The sequence below is a fragment of the Microplitis demolitor genome, chromosome 7 (genome assembly GCF_026212275.2).
Source record: "Microplitis demolitor isolate Queensland-Clemson2020A chromosome 7, iyMicDemo2.1a, whole genome shotgun sequence".
Classification (NCBI taxonomy): domain Eukaryota; kingdom Metazoa; phylum Arthropoda; class Insecta; order Hymenoptera; family Braconidae; genus Microplitis; species Microplitis demolitor.
In genome coordinates, this window is record NC_068551.1 from 16,756,232 (window position 1) to 16,773,873 (window position 17,642).

General features: G+C 27.7%; 2 protein-coding genes across 6 annotated transcripts in view; one reads left to right on the top strand and one right to left on the bottom strand.

Annotated features, from left to right (window-relative positions):
- The window catches only part of LOC103571396 (uncharacterized), a 238,384-nt gene extending 233,242 nt beyond the window's left edge, over window positions 1–5,142 (bottom strand). For 2 of the 5 annotated variants that reach the window (XM_014439966.2, XM_014439965.2), the window contains exon 1: window positions 4,932–5,000. Coding sequence is in view for 2 of the 5 variants with exons in the window: in XM_053740721.1 (XP_053596696.1) it covers window positions 4,932–5,019 (88 nt within the window). In the remaining 3 variants the exon portion in view is untranslated. Of the gene's footprint in view, window positions 1–4,931 lie in introns of all 5 variants that reach the window. The other 3 variants (XM_053740721.1, XM_053740722.1, XM_053740720.1) reach the window with 3 other exon arrangements.
- On the top strand, window positions 1,151–2,898 carry LOC103569398 (uncharacterized). The gene is made up of 2 exons (XM_008546682.3): window positions 1,151–1,409; window positions 2,196–2,898. Exons 1-2 carry the CDS (start codon window positions 1,304–1,306, stop codon window positions 2,507–2,509), a joined length of 420 nt encoding a protein of 139 aa, XP_008544904.1. The 5' UTR covers window positions 1,151–1,303; the 3' UTR covers window positions 2,510–2,898.
- Window positions 5,143–17,642: the final 12,500 nt, after the last annotated feature.

The window sequence follows — 17,642 nt, forward strand, 5'->3', positions numbered from 1 at the left end:
ACAATATTTCAACTCGAGTGTGTAATTACCGACTTAAACTACAAGTGAGGGTCACAAAAACGCGACTTGGGACCTCCTATCTTTTTTCACCACATTTGCACTGGTAAGTTTGAATTATTGCCATTTTTCCAAATAACTATGACGCAAGCTCATATTAATTAAATTTTGTTTTTCCATATCAGTGAAGTGTAAATTTCTATCGGCTAAATAAAGCAGACATTCGAACATCGCTCAAAGGTGTGATGAGAAAATATCACCATTGATTTTTAATTTAAATTATTAAAAGTGAAAATTAGAAACAGTAATTTAAAAAAGTAAAAGTTTTTTTTTTTTTTTTAGTATTGTTAATGCGACGAATCCGATTAGAAAAGATCCATAATTTATTGCTATCGACCTTATAAGTACACAACTATCTCCAAAAATTTCCTGTCCCGGTAATTTTTAAACTCATTTAGTATTTCGTTGCGATAAGAAAAAAAAAAGTTGCTATATACTAATTATATAATATATTTGTTATAATTTTTTGCTTGGAAATTTAAATTATTTCAAGTTACTTCAATTAAAAAAAAATTATCCGTTTTTATAAATAGCCATTTAAAAATAAAATAAATTCAAGTAAATGCTTTACCAAAAATATATACTCCAAGATATTGAACTAAAATTCACATACTGCATATGTTTTAAATTATTAATTACTATAATTGTTGTTTATTTTTATCGCTATCATTCCAAATAATTACAACCAACTAAAACAAACTCTTTACTTATCTACATAATGATAATAAACTTTTTCTTGTTTGCTATGGCTATTTAATTCCAAAAATTTTCATAAATTATTTTTTTTAAGTTATGATTTTTTGCAGCCAATAAATATTTTTAAAAAATCTTTCATTTTACCAAAAAAAAAAAAAAAAAGTTTGTAATCAAGTCAAAAAATAAATTTTTCCAGCTTTTTTTTTTTACTTGGAAAATAAATTAGATCAAGATTGTAATTTTCAAGGATCTTAGTATTTTAATATCAGCATATCCTGAAATTAATAACGAATTTTTGACAGCGATTCTTACTCTTTAAGTATTAAGAAACCTCATTTTCCTCATTCCTCCACTCTAATACAAAGTAACAATCTAAACTAGAGTTTAATTTTATGTACATGACGTATTTTGAATAAGCGATAAGTTCACAAGTATTTAGCATCAGGAAAATCAAATGTAAGCTTAGTTCGCTATTTTATACAAATAAGTACGTCTTGAAATAAAATATTAACAAAAAAAAAAAAAAATAAAAAAACTGTGAAGTTACAAGATGGCTAAATTTTCAATAATTTTGTTGATTTTATATTTGGCAACATCCATTTTAGCTGCCTCAAATGACTTGACACCTGCATCTTTAACATCGTCAAACTTAAATAGTAAGTATTCGTTAAGAATAATTAAATTTTCTCCAACATTAGTGACATATTATTAAAAAAAATCCATTTTTTCTCTAATGGCCGTAACTTACAATGGTAGGAAATTTATTTTGTGCCATTTTACATCCAAACCAAAATAATGAAAATTAAAGATCTTTTTTTAAAGTCATATTCAATGCATAGAGAAGACTGAGGCAAAATGAGACAGCATACTTAGGGCAGGTGCACTACTTTCGACAGAAAAAAAATTATTTCATCTAAAGAAAAGTGGGACAGGTTGATCAGCTCGAGCAATGCGGCCATTTTTTAATTTTCAGAAATAAAAATTTTTTTTTTAGTGTTTGATAGCAGAATTGATTCACTGAAAACTAAAAAAAGCTGGATTTAGGGTGAAATGGGTCACTACTACAATATAAAATGCGGGTGTTTACTTTAGCTTTTTGTATGTACGATCTATAACAATTAAAGCAATTTCAATGATTTAGTTAATTGATCAATACAGTTTTAGCAATGACCCATTTTAGCTCAAAATCAAATTTTGTCAGTTTTCAATAAAATAATTAATATAACAAACACTGATAAAAAATTTTTTTTTACCAAGTTTTCAATTGGTTTAATCATTCGGACTAACCAACTTACCCCATCTTTTTTAACGAATTCTAACTAACAATTTATATTGTCTCATTTCACTCGAGTCTTCCCGACTAATTTTACATATTTAATAAATTGTTGCTTAGAAAAATTATTATTATTATCATCATTAAAATAACATATTATTTTTTGTAGCATCAACTTCAGTATCAAGGCCTTCTCTTAGAGAAATTATAAAATCAACTTTACGTACTTTAGTCAATGGTCTTGTATCTGGATTTAAAGTTTTACTAACTCCGGTAAAAAAAGTTCTTGAATTGATATTAAACATCATAGAAAAATTAATCGATATTGTAATGCGGTCAATAGCTGCGTGTTTAAAAACTTTTTTCAACACACTGGGCTTACCGAATGTGGCTACAACGTTAATTACTTTATCAACCGAAATACAAGATGCTATCAATAATCTATTGCAATCAATTAAAAGTATTTTATCGACAGTGTTATAGCAATATTTAGACACAATCAATTAATCTACATTGAAGTGGCAAAGAACGAGTTATTTTAAACTTGTGAGAAAACTTCTCATTACCAGGAGAAATATATCATTCAGTGGTTTCGCAACAATTAGTACCGCATTACCGTTTACAAATAACAATCAAGACAGGTCTTCTACCATTTATATAGCTCTACTAATTATAATTGAGCCTATTATTTGAATCCTTCTTACTAATTCATACTTAATTACATTATTTTATGTAAAATAAAAAAAAAATTTATTTTAACGAAGCTTCAAAGGCAAAACTTTGAATGTCTTCTTAAGGTCTGCAGTCCAATTTTTTTTTTGATAAAATGTAAACAAAAAAAACTTCTGAAGATTAATTAATAATTGATCGATTTTTTTGGAACTACTAAAAATATATAACCCGTTTATTATAATTATTATTTTAAATTGTTAAATTATTTAGTGCATAAATTATGAAATTTTTCAATGCAAATAAATTCGTTGAATAATATTTTTATCTGACACTAATTATTTTACTCAAATTAAATTATTTTACATTTAAGGTGAGTAATTATAATTTATGTACATCCGTGTGGTAATTAAATTTATCATTTTTTACTTGTACTAGTGATAGCTATAAGTCATACATATGTTGTCAACAAGTTTTAAAAGCCATAATAACAATAATGTAATTAGTATGATTACACGAAAACTCTAATTACGGAAATATCAAGTACTGGTATTGTCAGTTTTTAAAATTAAAGTGATATCTGATTATTAATTTAATATTCAAAATCTCTATGTTTAGCAAAGGGTTGAATACTTTTAATTTAATGTGTTATTATAAAAAACAAAAAAATCCGGTTTTCACCACGAGTTGATTATAGAGCACAACCTCTCCCACTATCGCGTCCGAGGCGTGCAATAATAATCACTCTACATGGAAAAAAAAAAAGAGGCTGCAACAAGACAAAATCCTATTGCAGCAACAGGACTTTCATGTTGCAACAACAGGAATTTTCCTGTAAAATAAATAGGACAAGGAACAAGTTTCATGTACTACTTTTTTTTGTCCATATAATGAAATTTCAAAATTTGAAAAAAAATTCAAAGATTGAAAAAAAATCAAACTTTTTTTTCGAAGTTAATTTTTTTTTCAAAATTGAATTTTTTTCAAATTATCAAATTTCATTATAAGGACAAAAAAAATTAACCCATGAAACTTGTATGATACTGAGGTTAGCTGACGTCTAATAATTTTTGGATTCTTTTTTTATCGATAAATTTAAAAAAAAAAATATTTGAAAAAATTGCACCTGTAGTTTTAGAAATTTTTTAAATGTGCATATTTTCAGTTTTTGTTTTTTTGTAATTGATTTAGAGAAAAAAAGAATCTGAAAATTACTAATTGTCTGCTAACTTCAGGATCATAAAACTTGTTCCTTGTCCTCTTTATTTCACAGAAAAAATCCAGTTGCTGCAATAGAGTTTTGTTCTGTTGGTCCCACAGGACTTATCCTGTTGCTGTCGAAATTGTATAAAACATATATATAATTATAGAGATAATTTTCAAAAAATATTCAAATGAAAAATCAATCAATATTAAATTTTCTAAAAGAAAATTAGAAGCCTTTTCAAATGAGTACATTCATGACTTACTTATTTTTAACAATTTAAAAGATGTACATAATAAATTATTTATATACAATAAACTATAAGTACATGTTTATGAACGTGAATGTAGCAGACATCAGACAAATTTAAAATTATAAATAAATAGAGTAAATAATTAAAAAAATAATATATATAAAAATGAACTTATTAATTTCTTAATTTTTCAAATGCGCATTTTTTTAAATTTTATTTTATTTATTATTTAGTCTATTTATTAATAATTTAAAATTTGTCTGACGTCTGCTGTATTCACAATCATACATATTTTAAGTTATTAAAAATATGTATATCATGTAAATACTCGTTTGAAAAAGCATTAAATTTAATGAGTGTAAATGTAACTGACAAGTGAGGATTTTTTAAATTTTTGAATAAATAAATAAACTGTAAGTAGAATAAGAATTTAAAATTGCGTATTTAGATCAATGAAAAATCAGTACCCGCATGAAAAAAAAAAAAAAAAAAAAAAATTAAAAATATGCATTTATAGAAAATAAAAAAAAATATTGGTGCAATTTTTTCGAATATTTTTTTTTTTTTAAAGTTTATGATTTTGAAAAAAAAGAACAACAAAATTTTTAGACGGTTAACTTCAGTATCATTGATTTTCTACTAATTCACGTACTCAAAACTAATTATTTTTTAACTTTTGATAAAAATATATAATAATCATTGATTGTAAAAATTATTTCTAAACATATTTTTCACATTGTAATGAATATAAAGTAATTATCATATATTTATTAACTTACATTTTTGTAAATAATAGCTTACTTGACATCTATCAATAATTTTATCAATCGTGTGTAATTTAATCAATAATTGTCTTAAATTTTCCATTGATTATTAATTTTAATCATTCTCAATTATTCATCATTATTTCTTGCCATTGATTCATGTTAAAAAGTAAATTAATTGTTTGTAAATAAAAAACAATCAGTACACATGTTAGATTTGTTTACAGTTGCGCCATATTGAATGAAACGCCTCTCATTAAAATACGCGGGAGAGTTCGAAATATAATTTTTTCAAATAACTTAAATAAATATTTATATACTTAATAAAATAATAAAACCATCACAAAAAGTAATGACAATCACTAAAATTTTTACATCAAAAAATTTAAAAAATTTAATAAAAAACCTCATAAGAACTTTTTTGAATTTACTCACTCTTCCCGCCATTTTTCTCTCCGCTACACGAACTTGTACACCACCGCCGCACAAATTAATAAAATAACCACATAACCACTAACTAACAAAATTAATCTATCACAACTAATTAATCACAAAACTACAACAATTAATTTTAAATATTGTTTTGAATTAACTAAGACATTTAAATAATTTTAATTGTGTGTCAAAATCCCGACAACCGACATGACGCGATATAACACGAGAACTATACCGACACTGAATTTAATTTATTTCAACTCACGTTCACTGACACTCGTAATTTAATACCTCAGAATATTTTGCTTTCAACAAAAAATAATTTAAAATTAATTATATATTTAAAATCGATCCGCACGATAATTGAATGAATTATTTTAAGAAGCTTAAATGGCAACGACAATGAAACCTTCAGTTAAGCGGTAGGCTGACTAACCGGAGTGCTTTAATTGAGAGAAAGTTCATGCGCATGCGCAGCTTTATTTTATTTCTAATGCGCAAGTCATTCCTACCGCTCCACAACTACACAAATGTTTCTGGGTCCAACTCAATGTTACCAACTTCATATTGCCGCCATTGCAGCAGTTTAGACTTTGTCTAAAAAAACTCGCGATTAAATAAATAAATTTACTATTTTTTTCGTTTAAATAAATTCAAACTCTAGTCTTTTAATATTTGTCACGACTTGACAAACGTTTTAAAATAATAATTTGATCAGTACTGAGATCATAAATATAAAAATAAAACCAGTGAATTAAATCGCGTCAGCTTTTTCATTGTCAAGCGACCGGCGTTCATTGTCGTTCGTTTTATTAATTAAAAAACCGTTTAAATTAATTTTATAAATAATTATTTATATTCTGAACTGTTTAAAAATTACCAGTGAGTTATATGAATGTGAGTGTGACAGATATGAGATAATTGATAAATTTAAAATAAATAAATTAATTAAAATAATAAAATTAAAAAAAAAACATGAGTGTGAATGTAGCAGACATCAGACAAATTTAAAATTATTTATAATTAGAGTAAATAATTAATAACATTAAATTTTAAAAAAATGCACAGTTAAAACATTTTGAAATTAATGAATTTTTTATAGAAATTTTTTTAAAAATTAATTACTCGATTTATTTATAATTTTAAATTTGTCTAGCGTCTGATACATTCACACTCATAAAAAAAAACACGTTCTGATTTTTCAAATATTTAAATACGCATTTTTTAAATTATTATTCTAATAACATTTTATTTAATAATTCAAAAATTTTTTAAATTACTAATTATCGACTGCATTCACACTCATGTGAGTGTTTGTGGATAATTATGTTTTTTTTTTCTTTTTTTTTTTTTAACAGTAATTAGTAAAAAAATATTTTTTTCGTAGCGTCGTTTTGTGTCGCAATTTTGAAAATATTAATTAATTAATTAAGTTCTTAAAATACAAATTGTGTTTCATAAGTGATTGTGTGTTTTATAATTAATGTCAGTGTTGTGTTTGTGTGAATAATTTAAATCAATGCATTTTATTGTGAATATAAGATTCAATTATTTCAATTCCGTCTCCGGGTTGACCTGCGGTAAATCATCATCAAAAGACTACAAAGTGTAAGTTTTTATTATTTTTGAAATAATTTTTTATTGATTTTTTACACTCTAACAATAATTTATCATTTATAATTATTTATTTGACTTATTACTTATAATTATTTATATTTTTCACGGCAAAAATGGAAAACAAAATTTATGGCGCCAAAAATAGTTTATTTTTAAATAATCAACAATTAATTTAAATTATTCGTACACTTCAATCGAGTGTTCAATTTTTTAAAAAATTAAACGTTTTCGTAAATTTTAATTTTTTAATTTCTTACTAATTTCGAGCATCATTTTTAATCATCGCATCCCCCGGGTCTTATTTTTTGATGTATCTGAAGATCGAAACGTTTTTCGCGCAACGAAAATGAAAAAAATTTGTGATTTGATTGCTTTAGGGTATTGTGGTTGACTGAAATTTTCGGCTAACATACTAGCGCCTATGCGAAATATCTTAGAAATCTAGATCCAGTAGATTTTTTATTTTTTATTTTGGTATCGCGAAAAACGTTTCGATCTTCAGGTACCTATTTTTTTATAATAGAACCACTAAAACTTCTTGTACACAAAAATTTTAAAAAATAACAGGAACTTTCTGGAATTCTGAATTTTTTTTTTTTTAATATTTTTGAAGTGACATCATACACAAAAAAAATAATTTCTTCGTGCAAAAAAAAATTTTGCAGTATGAAATGAAAACAAAAATTTTTCTCGGCTCATTAATATTTTTTTTCACCCCAAGAAAATCTTCGTTTTCAATTCAGAATGTAAAACATTTCTCAGGCTGAGTAATAATTTTATTGAGGTGAGTAAAAATTTTTAGCGCCTAGAAATTTTTTTTTTCTGTGTATGATTTAGAGTAGATTCCAACAGTTAAATGGTAAGAGTCCATTTAGATGTCCCGGTATGCCAGTAGACTTTCAGGGTCATGGTACCTAATTCTGATTCAGGTTTTTATGGGATCCAATTAACTCAGAAAATAGTTATATTATACATCTTTAAAATTAGTTTCCAAGTAGTCAAGTGATAAAGGTCAAGTCAGCCGTCTTCGTATGGCATTAGACCTTTAGGATTGTGGCGTGAATCAAACTAGTATGAAAGGATGTCCTTTTATTGCTGATTCTTGTTCCTACAGGGGTCGAATTAGCTTAGAAAACAATTATATGATACATCTTAAAAATCAGTTTCCAAGTAGTCAAGTGATAAAGGTCAAGTCAGCCGTCTTCGTATGACATTGGACCGTTAGAATTATGACACTAATCAAGCCAGTGTGAAAGGATATCTTTAACTATTTATGAAAATAAAATTATTTTGAGATTAACCGTGATAAAATTTGACGTTGGATCCGTTCATCAGCTTATTAAACCCTTAGTTGATGCATATTATCTCTACCTCATTTCTTAATTATGTCTGTAGCTTAAAATACTTGATTGACAGTTTATACTAATAGATGAGACAAAATAATTTAGTATATACAATTCATTAGAGAAAAAGAATTTGATGAGTTTCCCAAAATAAAGTTTGGGTCTAACACCTATAATGAAAATGGTACGAGCGTAATGTCGGATGCACTCACCACGTCGCTTGCTTTTGCGCCTACGGCAATGCCGATGTCGTTGCTGTCACCAGGAGAAAGTTAATTGAAAAGGGATGCCAGACAGCTCGATTAGCTCACGGCGTTCAACGTTAAATTGCACCGCGCGAGTTTCAACGCCAGTTAGACGATGAGAGATGACTACACTGTAGCGAGTAAGCTACAAGTATTATATGTACATACATATATAGCTAATATCTATGTTTTATGTTTAACGTGAGCTGTATACATGTATCAACTAACAACGATGCCTTCAAGCTGCTCCGTAACGCGTATCCGAATTTATCGTTTTAATATAAGAAAAAATTTAAAACGACAGAATAAAAAAAAAACAATGACACTCATCTAGGTATTTTCATTGCTATTCAACTGTAATATCTAAGTTGCCTGTTTGTAAACTTATTTCCGTATAGTTTCGTAACAAGAGTGACACTTTTTCATCGTAAGAAAAGCTGGAAATTTCTTGTTAGTTAAAAAAAGTTTTTTCAGCCGTCAGTTATTTTTCCATTCATTCATTTATTTACTTTTTTTTATTTATACAACTAAACTTTTCATTGTAGACTTTTATATTGTAACGTTGAGAAAAATAGTAAAATAAAAGAATGAAGAAAACCTAAAAATAGACGATGGATAAAATAAAAAAGGCGGAAAAGTATTTTCACGGTCTTCAGACCAAAGTGGCTCGTCTTATTGTGATAGCGATTGTTGCATCCATACTTTCTCTTCAAGTTCAATTTTTTCTTTGTTTTTAAAAAAAATTTTACGAAGCTTATTTATTATTTGTATCGAAGTATAAAAGTTTTTGCTTGTAGCTTAACTTTTCTTTTGGTATTAATTTATAATTTACTTTCTTATGATTTACAACTTTACATTTAAACTCTTTTTTTTTTTTTTTTAATAAAAATATAAAATGGATAGAGCTTGTAAAAACTCCAAGAAAAATAAGTATTAGGTTTTTTTTATTATTAGAATTTTAAATGCAGTAATTCTACGGTGATAATGTATTTGATGATCAGTAATTTCAACTAGGGATCGAAAATAGGTAGGGATTATATTTTTCATCGGTTGCAATTTCATACAAAAAAAAATGAAGCTTCGATATGAATTTTCAATGAACATTTTGTAAGAATAATTCAACGTTAGTTTATCAAAGAATATCTTTACAATTTCGATACAATTTTTTATACATTGGGGTATATATTAATACATGCAAACTGGAATATGAACAATAACAACAATGGATCCTTAAATAAATTATTTATTTACGATTTTGCATCATAAATTAAAAAGGAAAAAAAACAATCTATTGTAATATTAAAATTCCGTAATCAGAGTGGGTACCTTAGCAGATTCGAGTTAAGGTAATGTATCACGGAAAATAAATTGTAGTAGTGGCAACAACAACTGGAGTTCCATTTACCCCAGGCTGTAGTATAACATGAGACAACTCCAAATTGTAGTTAGATTCACTACAATATTGTAGTTAAGCGTCAACTATCAAAAAAAGTAAGATATGCCACAGCATGCGGTATTTGTAACTCCAATTGTAGTTCAATTTACTCGATTATGCGGTTACGCAAAAATAAACGGTATATAACCTAAAATTTTTATAAATTATTTTTTAAAATCACTTATTGAGTTATTTATATACACTAAACATGGTAATTATTTACAAGTGGAGTCCACCCATGCTGGGCCATGTTAAATTTTTTTTTATCAAATTGATCAATTTTTTTTTTAATTGTTCATTGTTCTATGTTCTTTAAAAAAAAAAAAATACATCAAAAACATCAAAAAAGATAAAATATAAATTTTATCCAAAAACATGGAAGCCAATTTTTTTTCCAACTTTTAGAGGCAAAAAAGCTATCGAAATCTTTATTTTTTTTTCACACGACATTATTTATCATAATTGTGCCTTGAGAATAAGCAGAATAAAAAAAAATAAAAATTGTTAGTTTTTCACCAAGATATGGCTAAAAATAGGGTGGATCCCACTTGTAAATAATTACCCTAAATATATTTTTGGGTTTTAAAAAAGTCAGATGATTATTTATAAGACGATTTAATAATCGAGTATACACAACAGGTTAACCCGAAAATGGCGAAATAGCGGAAAGTGCTCCTTTTGTAGTACTCTCAACTCCCGCCTGGAGTATTTGTTACTGCAGTGTCTCGTAGAATTAACCGCAAGATTGGAGTAAATTCAACTTATTAACTTAGTAAAATTTGTCGAATATTTAGTAACTTTTATCATTCATGTGGTATTTTTAACTACAAACACATTTACTGCAATCTTGTAGTAAATGATACTACATATTATTTTCTGTGTACCAACATTACCGTAGTTTACCGCAAAATACGGTATTTTACCGTTAAGTACAGCAATTTACGGTAAAATACCGCATTTTACGGCAATACTACTGGATCTTACGGTAAATGTGCGGTAACATTGCGGTGTGTTACCACGACACCATAGTTTATGGAATTCAAACGAATTACCGTAAAATGTGGTAATTTTTCTCAAATTGCTTGACTGTTCGGTAATATCCTGCATTTTTCGGCAAATTTTGAGAAAATTACGGTATTTCGCGGAAAAATATGATAATTTACCGTAATCCGGATCTGCTAGGGTCAGGATTAAAATATCGAAATTAGTCTGTTATCACAAACTCTCTGTTTACTTAACGGTATGTAAAATAATTTATCTTTTTATGCTCCGGAACTCTGAATGACGGAGTAAATTAGTAATTAAACTTTGATCCCGGATCCAGTCGCGACTTTTACACTGCACAGTAAAAAAATCTTCTAATATGAATGTAAATTTTTCTTAACATCTCAATTTTCTTGGGTAAAGTAGAAATCTGCTCTGATCGAGACGAATTTTTTTTAACTAAGACACTCTCTTGGTTTCAGGAAACCTTGACTTGGTTTCCAAAAATGTTTGTTTTCTAAAATATTTTCTTGACTCGATAACTTTTTTTCTGTATATGTACTTGTTCAAACTTTAAAAATCACATGATTATTCTCATAAAAAATTAAGATTGAAGTTTATAGACTTCTCATAAAGTTGAATATTCATCCGTAAGAATTTCAGAGAATTCTATTCTAATTTAAATTAATAATGGACTTTTATTTTTCACACTGAGTTATTGATTCAGTCAGTTTCGATCACTGATAAAAAATATCAGTATCTACAATCGATGATTGATAATCATAACCCGTAGATGGCTGATAACGGCTAACGACTTTAGTATCTAATACCCATTTTTTATCTGGGGTTATCTTTGCTAATAGGTCACAAGCAATAATTTTATTCCATGAAATTTATTAAACTAAAAATAATATCTTTTAATTAAAAGATAAACTTGTTAAATTAAAAAAGTTCGAGGAAAAAAAAAGATGAATTTTTAATGAATAAAGGCATGAAAGAAATCTCAACTCACCTATATAGATAAATATAAATTTTTTTATTAAGTACAATATATAGCCGAGGCGGTGAATATATTTTTTAATGCAAGGTCTGGTGCACTCAAAGTGGCCAGAGGGCGAGCCGCAAATTCAATATCCCTAATGGAACGAAGTAAGAGTGTACAAGAGTGTAAGAGTGGTAGCCGGGGTAAAATAAGAAAGAGAATAAAATGTATGTACTACTACGGGGGATAGGAATAGAAGGTGGATGGACGGATAGGTACTAGCAAAAGAGTAGTAGTAAAACACACGGAAATGATGGTATTGGCTTAACGAGCTTTCGAAGGATTTCAGTTGGCAAAAGTGCTTTTAGGAAATTAATTAAATTAATGAAGTACCACTGAGTCGTGGCTGAGTACTATTTTCTATACTTACTCATTATTAATGTTGAAGAAAATAAATTAATCAATATTTTTTTCGACTTTAATGAATTAAAATAATAATTATTATTATTTTGACAATTGAGGGTAGCAAAACCCCTAGAGCGGATTTCACTTGATTATTAATGACTGTAATTTGGCTTTATCGACAATTGGCACTCGAGGGTGTCCCGAAGCTCTCAAAAGGTCCTGATGTAACAGAACCAATTGTTCATATCAGTATTGTTCAAATATCCCTAGAGTAATTTACCATCCAGTATCTTTAAATATTAACAAAATTACTCACACAAAATACAATACAATCCATCACAAGCCACAATAAACTTTTATCGTACTTTTATATCTTTGTTGTCATTTTTTTTATGAATGAAGCCAACTAAATAATAAAAATAAATCATTTTTACTTTATAAATAACTTGTTGATAATAATTAACCATCAATGTAGTTTAATGGTTTGTTTAATTTAACTTAATAAATATACCATAAATCAATGGCATTAAAATACAAGCTATTAAACGAACTCGGTATTACAGTAGCTGGTCATCAGTTGTTTGAAAATACGCACGTATCTCAATACAAAATGAAATGTCAATTGAAATTGGCGTAGTTCTAGTGCGGTATGTACAGTAATTAACCGCTTAGGCAAATACGCTGCGCTTTAGGGTATCCTATAGATATAAAGAGAGAAAGAGAAAGAGAGAGTCAGAGGAAGAGTATCTCTAAACCCCAGTTCGTATCATAGAATTCACGCGGTTCAAAGTAAAACATGCATCTATATTACTCACCACCGCTATGTCAATCAATGTGCATAGTACCCCTCATATATATCCATCATTTCACAATTAAACTTATTTTATTTAATCAAAAATCAGTATTTAAAAATAAATTATTTATTTTATCATCTAATAATGTGAAAGCTTTTAATATAAATTAAACCATCAGTCAATAATTAAATAATAACGAGCGACCTGCAGTCACTACATGACTGTCCAAATATCACTGCACGGAAAAAATTTTTTGATAAAAATTACTCTGTAATTTCGAGTACTCCTGGGCCATTACAAAAAATTGATATTTTTTGTTTTAAATTTAAATTTTTTGTTTAAACATTAACGTTGCTAGACTATATTTTACTCTATTATTGAGTAATTTTTTAAAAGCCTTATATTTAATTGATTATTGTGCATATCTCATCTTAATCAATTAAGTTTTACTCCCCAATATACCATTCTTTTAAACCCATTAATTTGTTGATGAAAAACTGCTTCTAACTCGAATAAATTTTCTAATCTATGGAAGTAATTTTTACTCTAAACTGCAGAGTAATATTTCAGTGGTCTCCGTTAATCTTCGGTTAATATCAGCTTTGATTAAATGTCTTTTATTTTGCTTGTGACAACTGACATGTTACGCACACAAACGTAGGCTTGGAAAAAAAGACGATCTCTGTATCTCTCTATAACTCAATATTTATTTAAAAATTAAAAAAAATTTGTATCTTTTCTTTGTGAACACAATACGAGTAATTTTCTTTTTTTATTCTTTTTCAAAATATTTATATTAATTCATATTCTAAAGCAATTAGATGGTTTTTAAATTTTTTATAGAAATTTCAACCTATTCATTGTAATTCATTATAAATTTTATAAATTGAATCATCAACTTTTTATCATAACCGACGAATAAAAATTAAACTAGAGAGAATTTATTTAGACAGCCGCTAGGTGCAATTTTTACTCACTGAAAGAGTAAAATTTCGTAATTCAAAAGTAAAAAGTCGTAATCGCCCAAGATTCACTCGATTTAGAATAATATTTAGAATAAATAACATGGCAATATTCATACGAAAATTCTTTCCGTGTACTAAATTTATAAAATACGCAAAAAATTTTTACTTGCACCAAGATATTTTATGCATTATGAGTTCAATACAAAAATTTTCTTGGGGCGAAAAAATACTTTTTAGGGCAAGAAATAATTTCTTGCACTAAATAATTTTTTCTAGTTCTAAATAAATTTCTGTTTTCAAGTCACGATGCAAAAAATTTCTTGGGGTAAGTGAAAATTTTCTTTAAGCGAGTAAAAATTTTTTGTGTCAATGAATCCTTTTTTTTTTGTGTACGCTCTCTGGCTTTGAGAAGCTTCCTAAAACCAAAAAAGAGTATAAAAATATGTCATTCTTGAATAAGTATCCCGGGTCATAATATCAAGCCTCATCGAACCTCAATTTAGCCTCATCAAACCCAAGTAAGCCTCAATCAAGCCTCACTTAGCTAAAAAAGCATTTTGAGCCTCAAATGATGCTCACAGATCCTCAAGTGAATCTAGTCTCGACTCAATGAATCTCAAATAATAATAATTTTACGAGCTCGATCGAATGTAATTTAAATTCAATTAGTATTATTTGAGGCTCATTGAGGCTCTATGAGCATTGTTTGAGGCTCAAAATGCTTTTTTAGCTAAGTGAGGCTTGATTGAGGCTTACTTGGATTTGATGAGGCTAGATTGAGGTTCGATGAGGCTTGATTTATGACCCGAGTAACGCGATATAAATAATATAGCTATATATTCAGTGAAATTCAGTCATATTTAGTGAAAGAATAATTAAAATATTAATCCATTTAAAGATAATAAATACGGTCGTCTTTTTTCCCGCGTAATTTGAATGTAATTCGAATGATATAGATAAATCTATTTATCTCAATACTTAGCTATAAAAAAAAGTTTAAACTATGAAAAGGCACAAATTCAAGTTAAGACCTTTCTAATGATACCAAAATCAATAACATTAATCAATTCTATCATATAGATATGGCGGGAAAAAAATTTTCCTTATTCTCTTAATAATGTAGATAACAACAATAAAATAAATCATTTTTAGTTTTTGATGTGCTCAAAATACTGAATAAATAATAAATTAGATATTAATGAAAAATAAAAAGTTAAAATAAATAAAATTGCAATGATAAATTAGTTATCACATAGGTGTTGCATTAACATGTGCAGTGGCTCGCCAAAATATTAGTCGTATTTACCGATTTCTCGGAGCGAAAGGGAAATGTGTGTAGCGTCGTGTTTAATCGGCTGTCGCGTTTACCTCTGCTGCTGCGTTTATCGGTCTCACTTTTTACCAGTAGTATACTACAACATCCCCCCGGTAACTTGTCTCTGTCGTTGGCTATTTATCTTCTATGCCGTCATTCTCGTTCTCCAAAACCCCTGAGGGGTAGGTCACCTACCCAGCACGTACCAGCACACCTATTTGATACCTATCTATTCATCTATCCTCTACTCACCTATACCCACGACATGCGATACACCACAGCTAGACATTTACTCGTTTGGATTGGCATTTTGAGCATTCACTCGGAAAATATTAACGGATTTGTATCCCCATGAGCTAACGGTCCATCATTTTCAACCGGCTTCATTAGACTAATGCTCAACAAATTACTTACCAATATATGCATATATTCGTGTATATATGTATATATTTATATATTTGCATTTCCTTTTTCCTTACTCATGTTTATTATTTACTATTATTTATATAATAATGGCCGTTTAATAACTAATATATTGATATTTATAACTAATTTGAATTAATAATTAATGCATAAAATGAATTATTTATGATCTTCATAAAATATTAATGACAGAAAATGAGACAATGTATATATATATACTTCAAGGAATAGCGAATTTATAGACTATATAATCAATTATTTATATAAATATTTATTGAATTAATCTCTTTACTAAATGATTAATTGGACTGAACGTAAACATTCTAACTTAAAATAATTTAAATTGTAAATTTTTATTCAAAGATTTTTTATTTAATTTGGAAAAGTCATAGTGAAGATAAAATTTATTAAAATCGAATTAATAATTTTATGTTATAAAACAGTTTTTAATTAACGTAATTATATTGGACTTAAGTGTACGTCGTAAATAACTTTAAGACAATGCTCTTACTAAAACTCCCCGCTGTTCTGAAGTACAGAAATATTCCTTAAAAAAATGAAATTATCAAACCTTGCAAGATTGCATCAAGGCAACTATTGTATTATTATAATAGACTATTGATGTTACAAAAACTTTATTTAAATAGAAAAAAAATTTTTTGATGTCAAAAAAAAAAAGCAAATTTACAAATGTGAAGCTCTAGTTTTTGAAGGCCAATGAATATGATTTCATGTGATTTTTATTTTAAATAATTTGTTTTAATGTTTCTTGTTTGTTTAAAGCTGATAAAAAATAAAAAATACTTTCGCTGAATCTTAGTTTTAAATCAATTACTAGGATTTGAAAAATGAGAAAATCAGACGGAGCGTAACTTTAAGATCTCAGTCAAATATTTTTCAGTTTTTGATCTCTCATAGCTCATAGAAAAACTGAGAAATTTTTTACAGGGCAGAATAAATGGAGCCGCATTACTGCATATATTACTACATATATTAACCCATGAAAAAGATACAGTGTATAGTAGGACAAGGGATGAATCAACACAATTTCATATCAGGGAAAAATTGACTGCCCGAACCGTAGGCGAGGAGTCACATCACCCGCAATTTGAAATCGTTTTATTTCATTCTTCATCACGCATTATAATTCTGATGACTACCTGCATTGAAATTTTTACAAGTTTCAGTGTCAGTAGTCAGTCAGAAACAAACTGATTAAAGACCAATAGTATGATTAATTATTAACACGCAAAAAATTGTGATTTGCAGTTAATGAATAAGCAGAAAAAAATGTAATTTATTATTTACGGTCAGCTTATAAAAATTAATCACAAAGTCAAAACTGTCACTAAGATAAATAAAATTAGTGATATGAAATTATTGATAAACAAATGGCAAGTATCAGAGCTGAAATTAAGAGTGAAACTGGCTTTCAGCGGGCAGAAACGTTATTTGTTTCTTCCTAATGGACGACACAAGTTTGTTTCTGCCCGCTGACTGAAGGTATTCGCAATTTACGTATTTGCTATTATTTGCCCGCGATATTGAGCTGACATTACCTTGTTTCGACTGATTACATAGACTCTGAAGTTTCGAAACTTGTATCATGAAAAAATTATATTTTCGTGATACTTGCATTAAAACTTCAAGTTTCAGTGTCTCTAGAACAATTGAAAATTAACTTGTTTCTAATTGTCTGCTAACACTGAAACTAGGTTCAAATGCTGGTAATCGTGAAAAATATAGTGTGCGACACAGAACAAGGTAATATGTACCTGAAGAT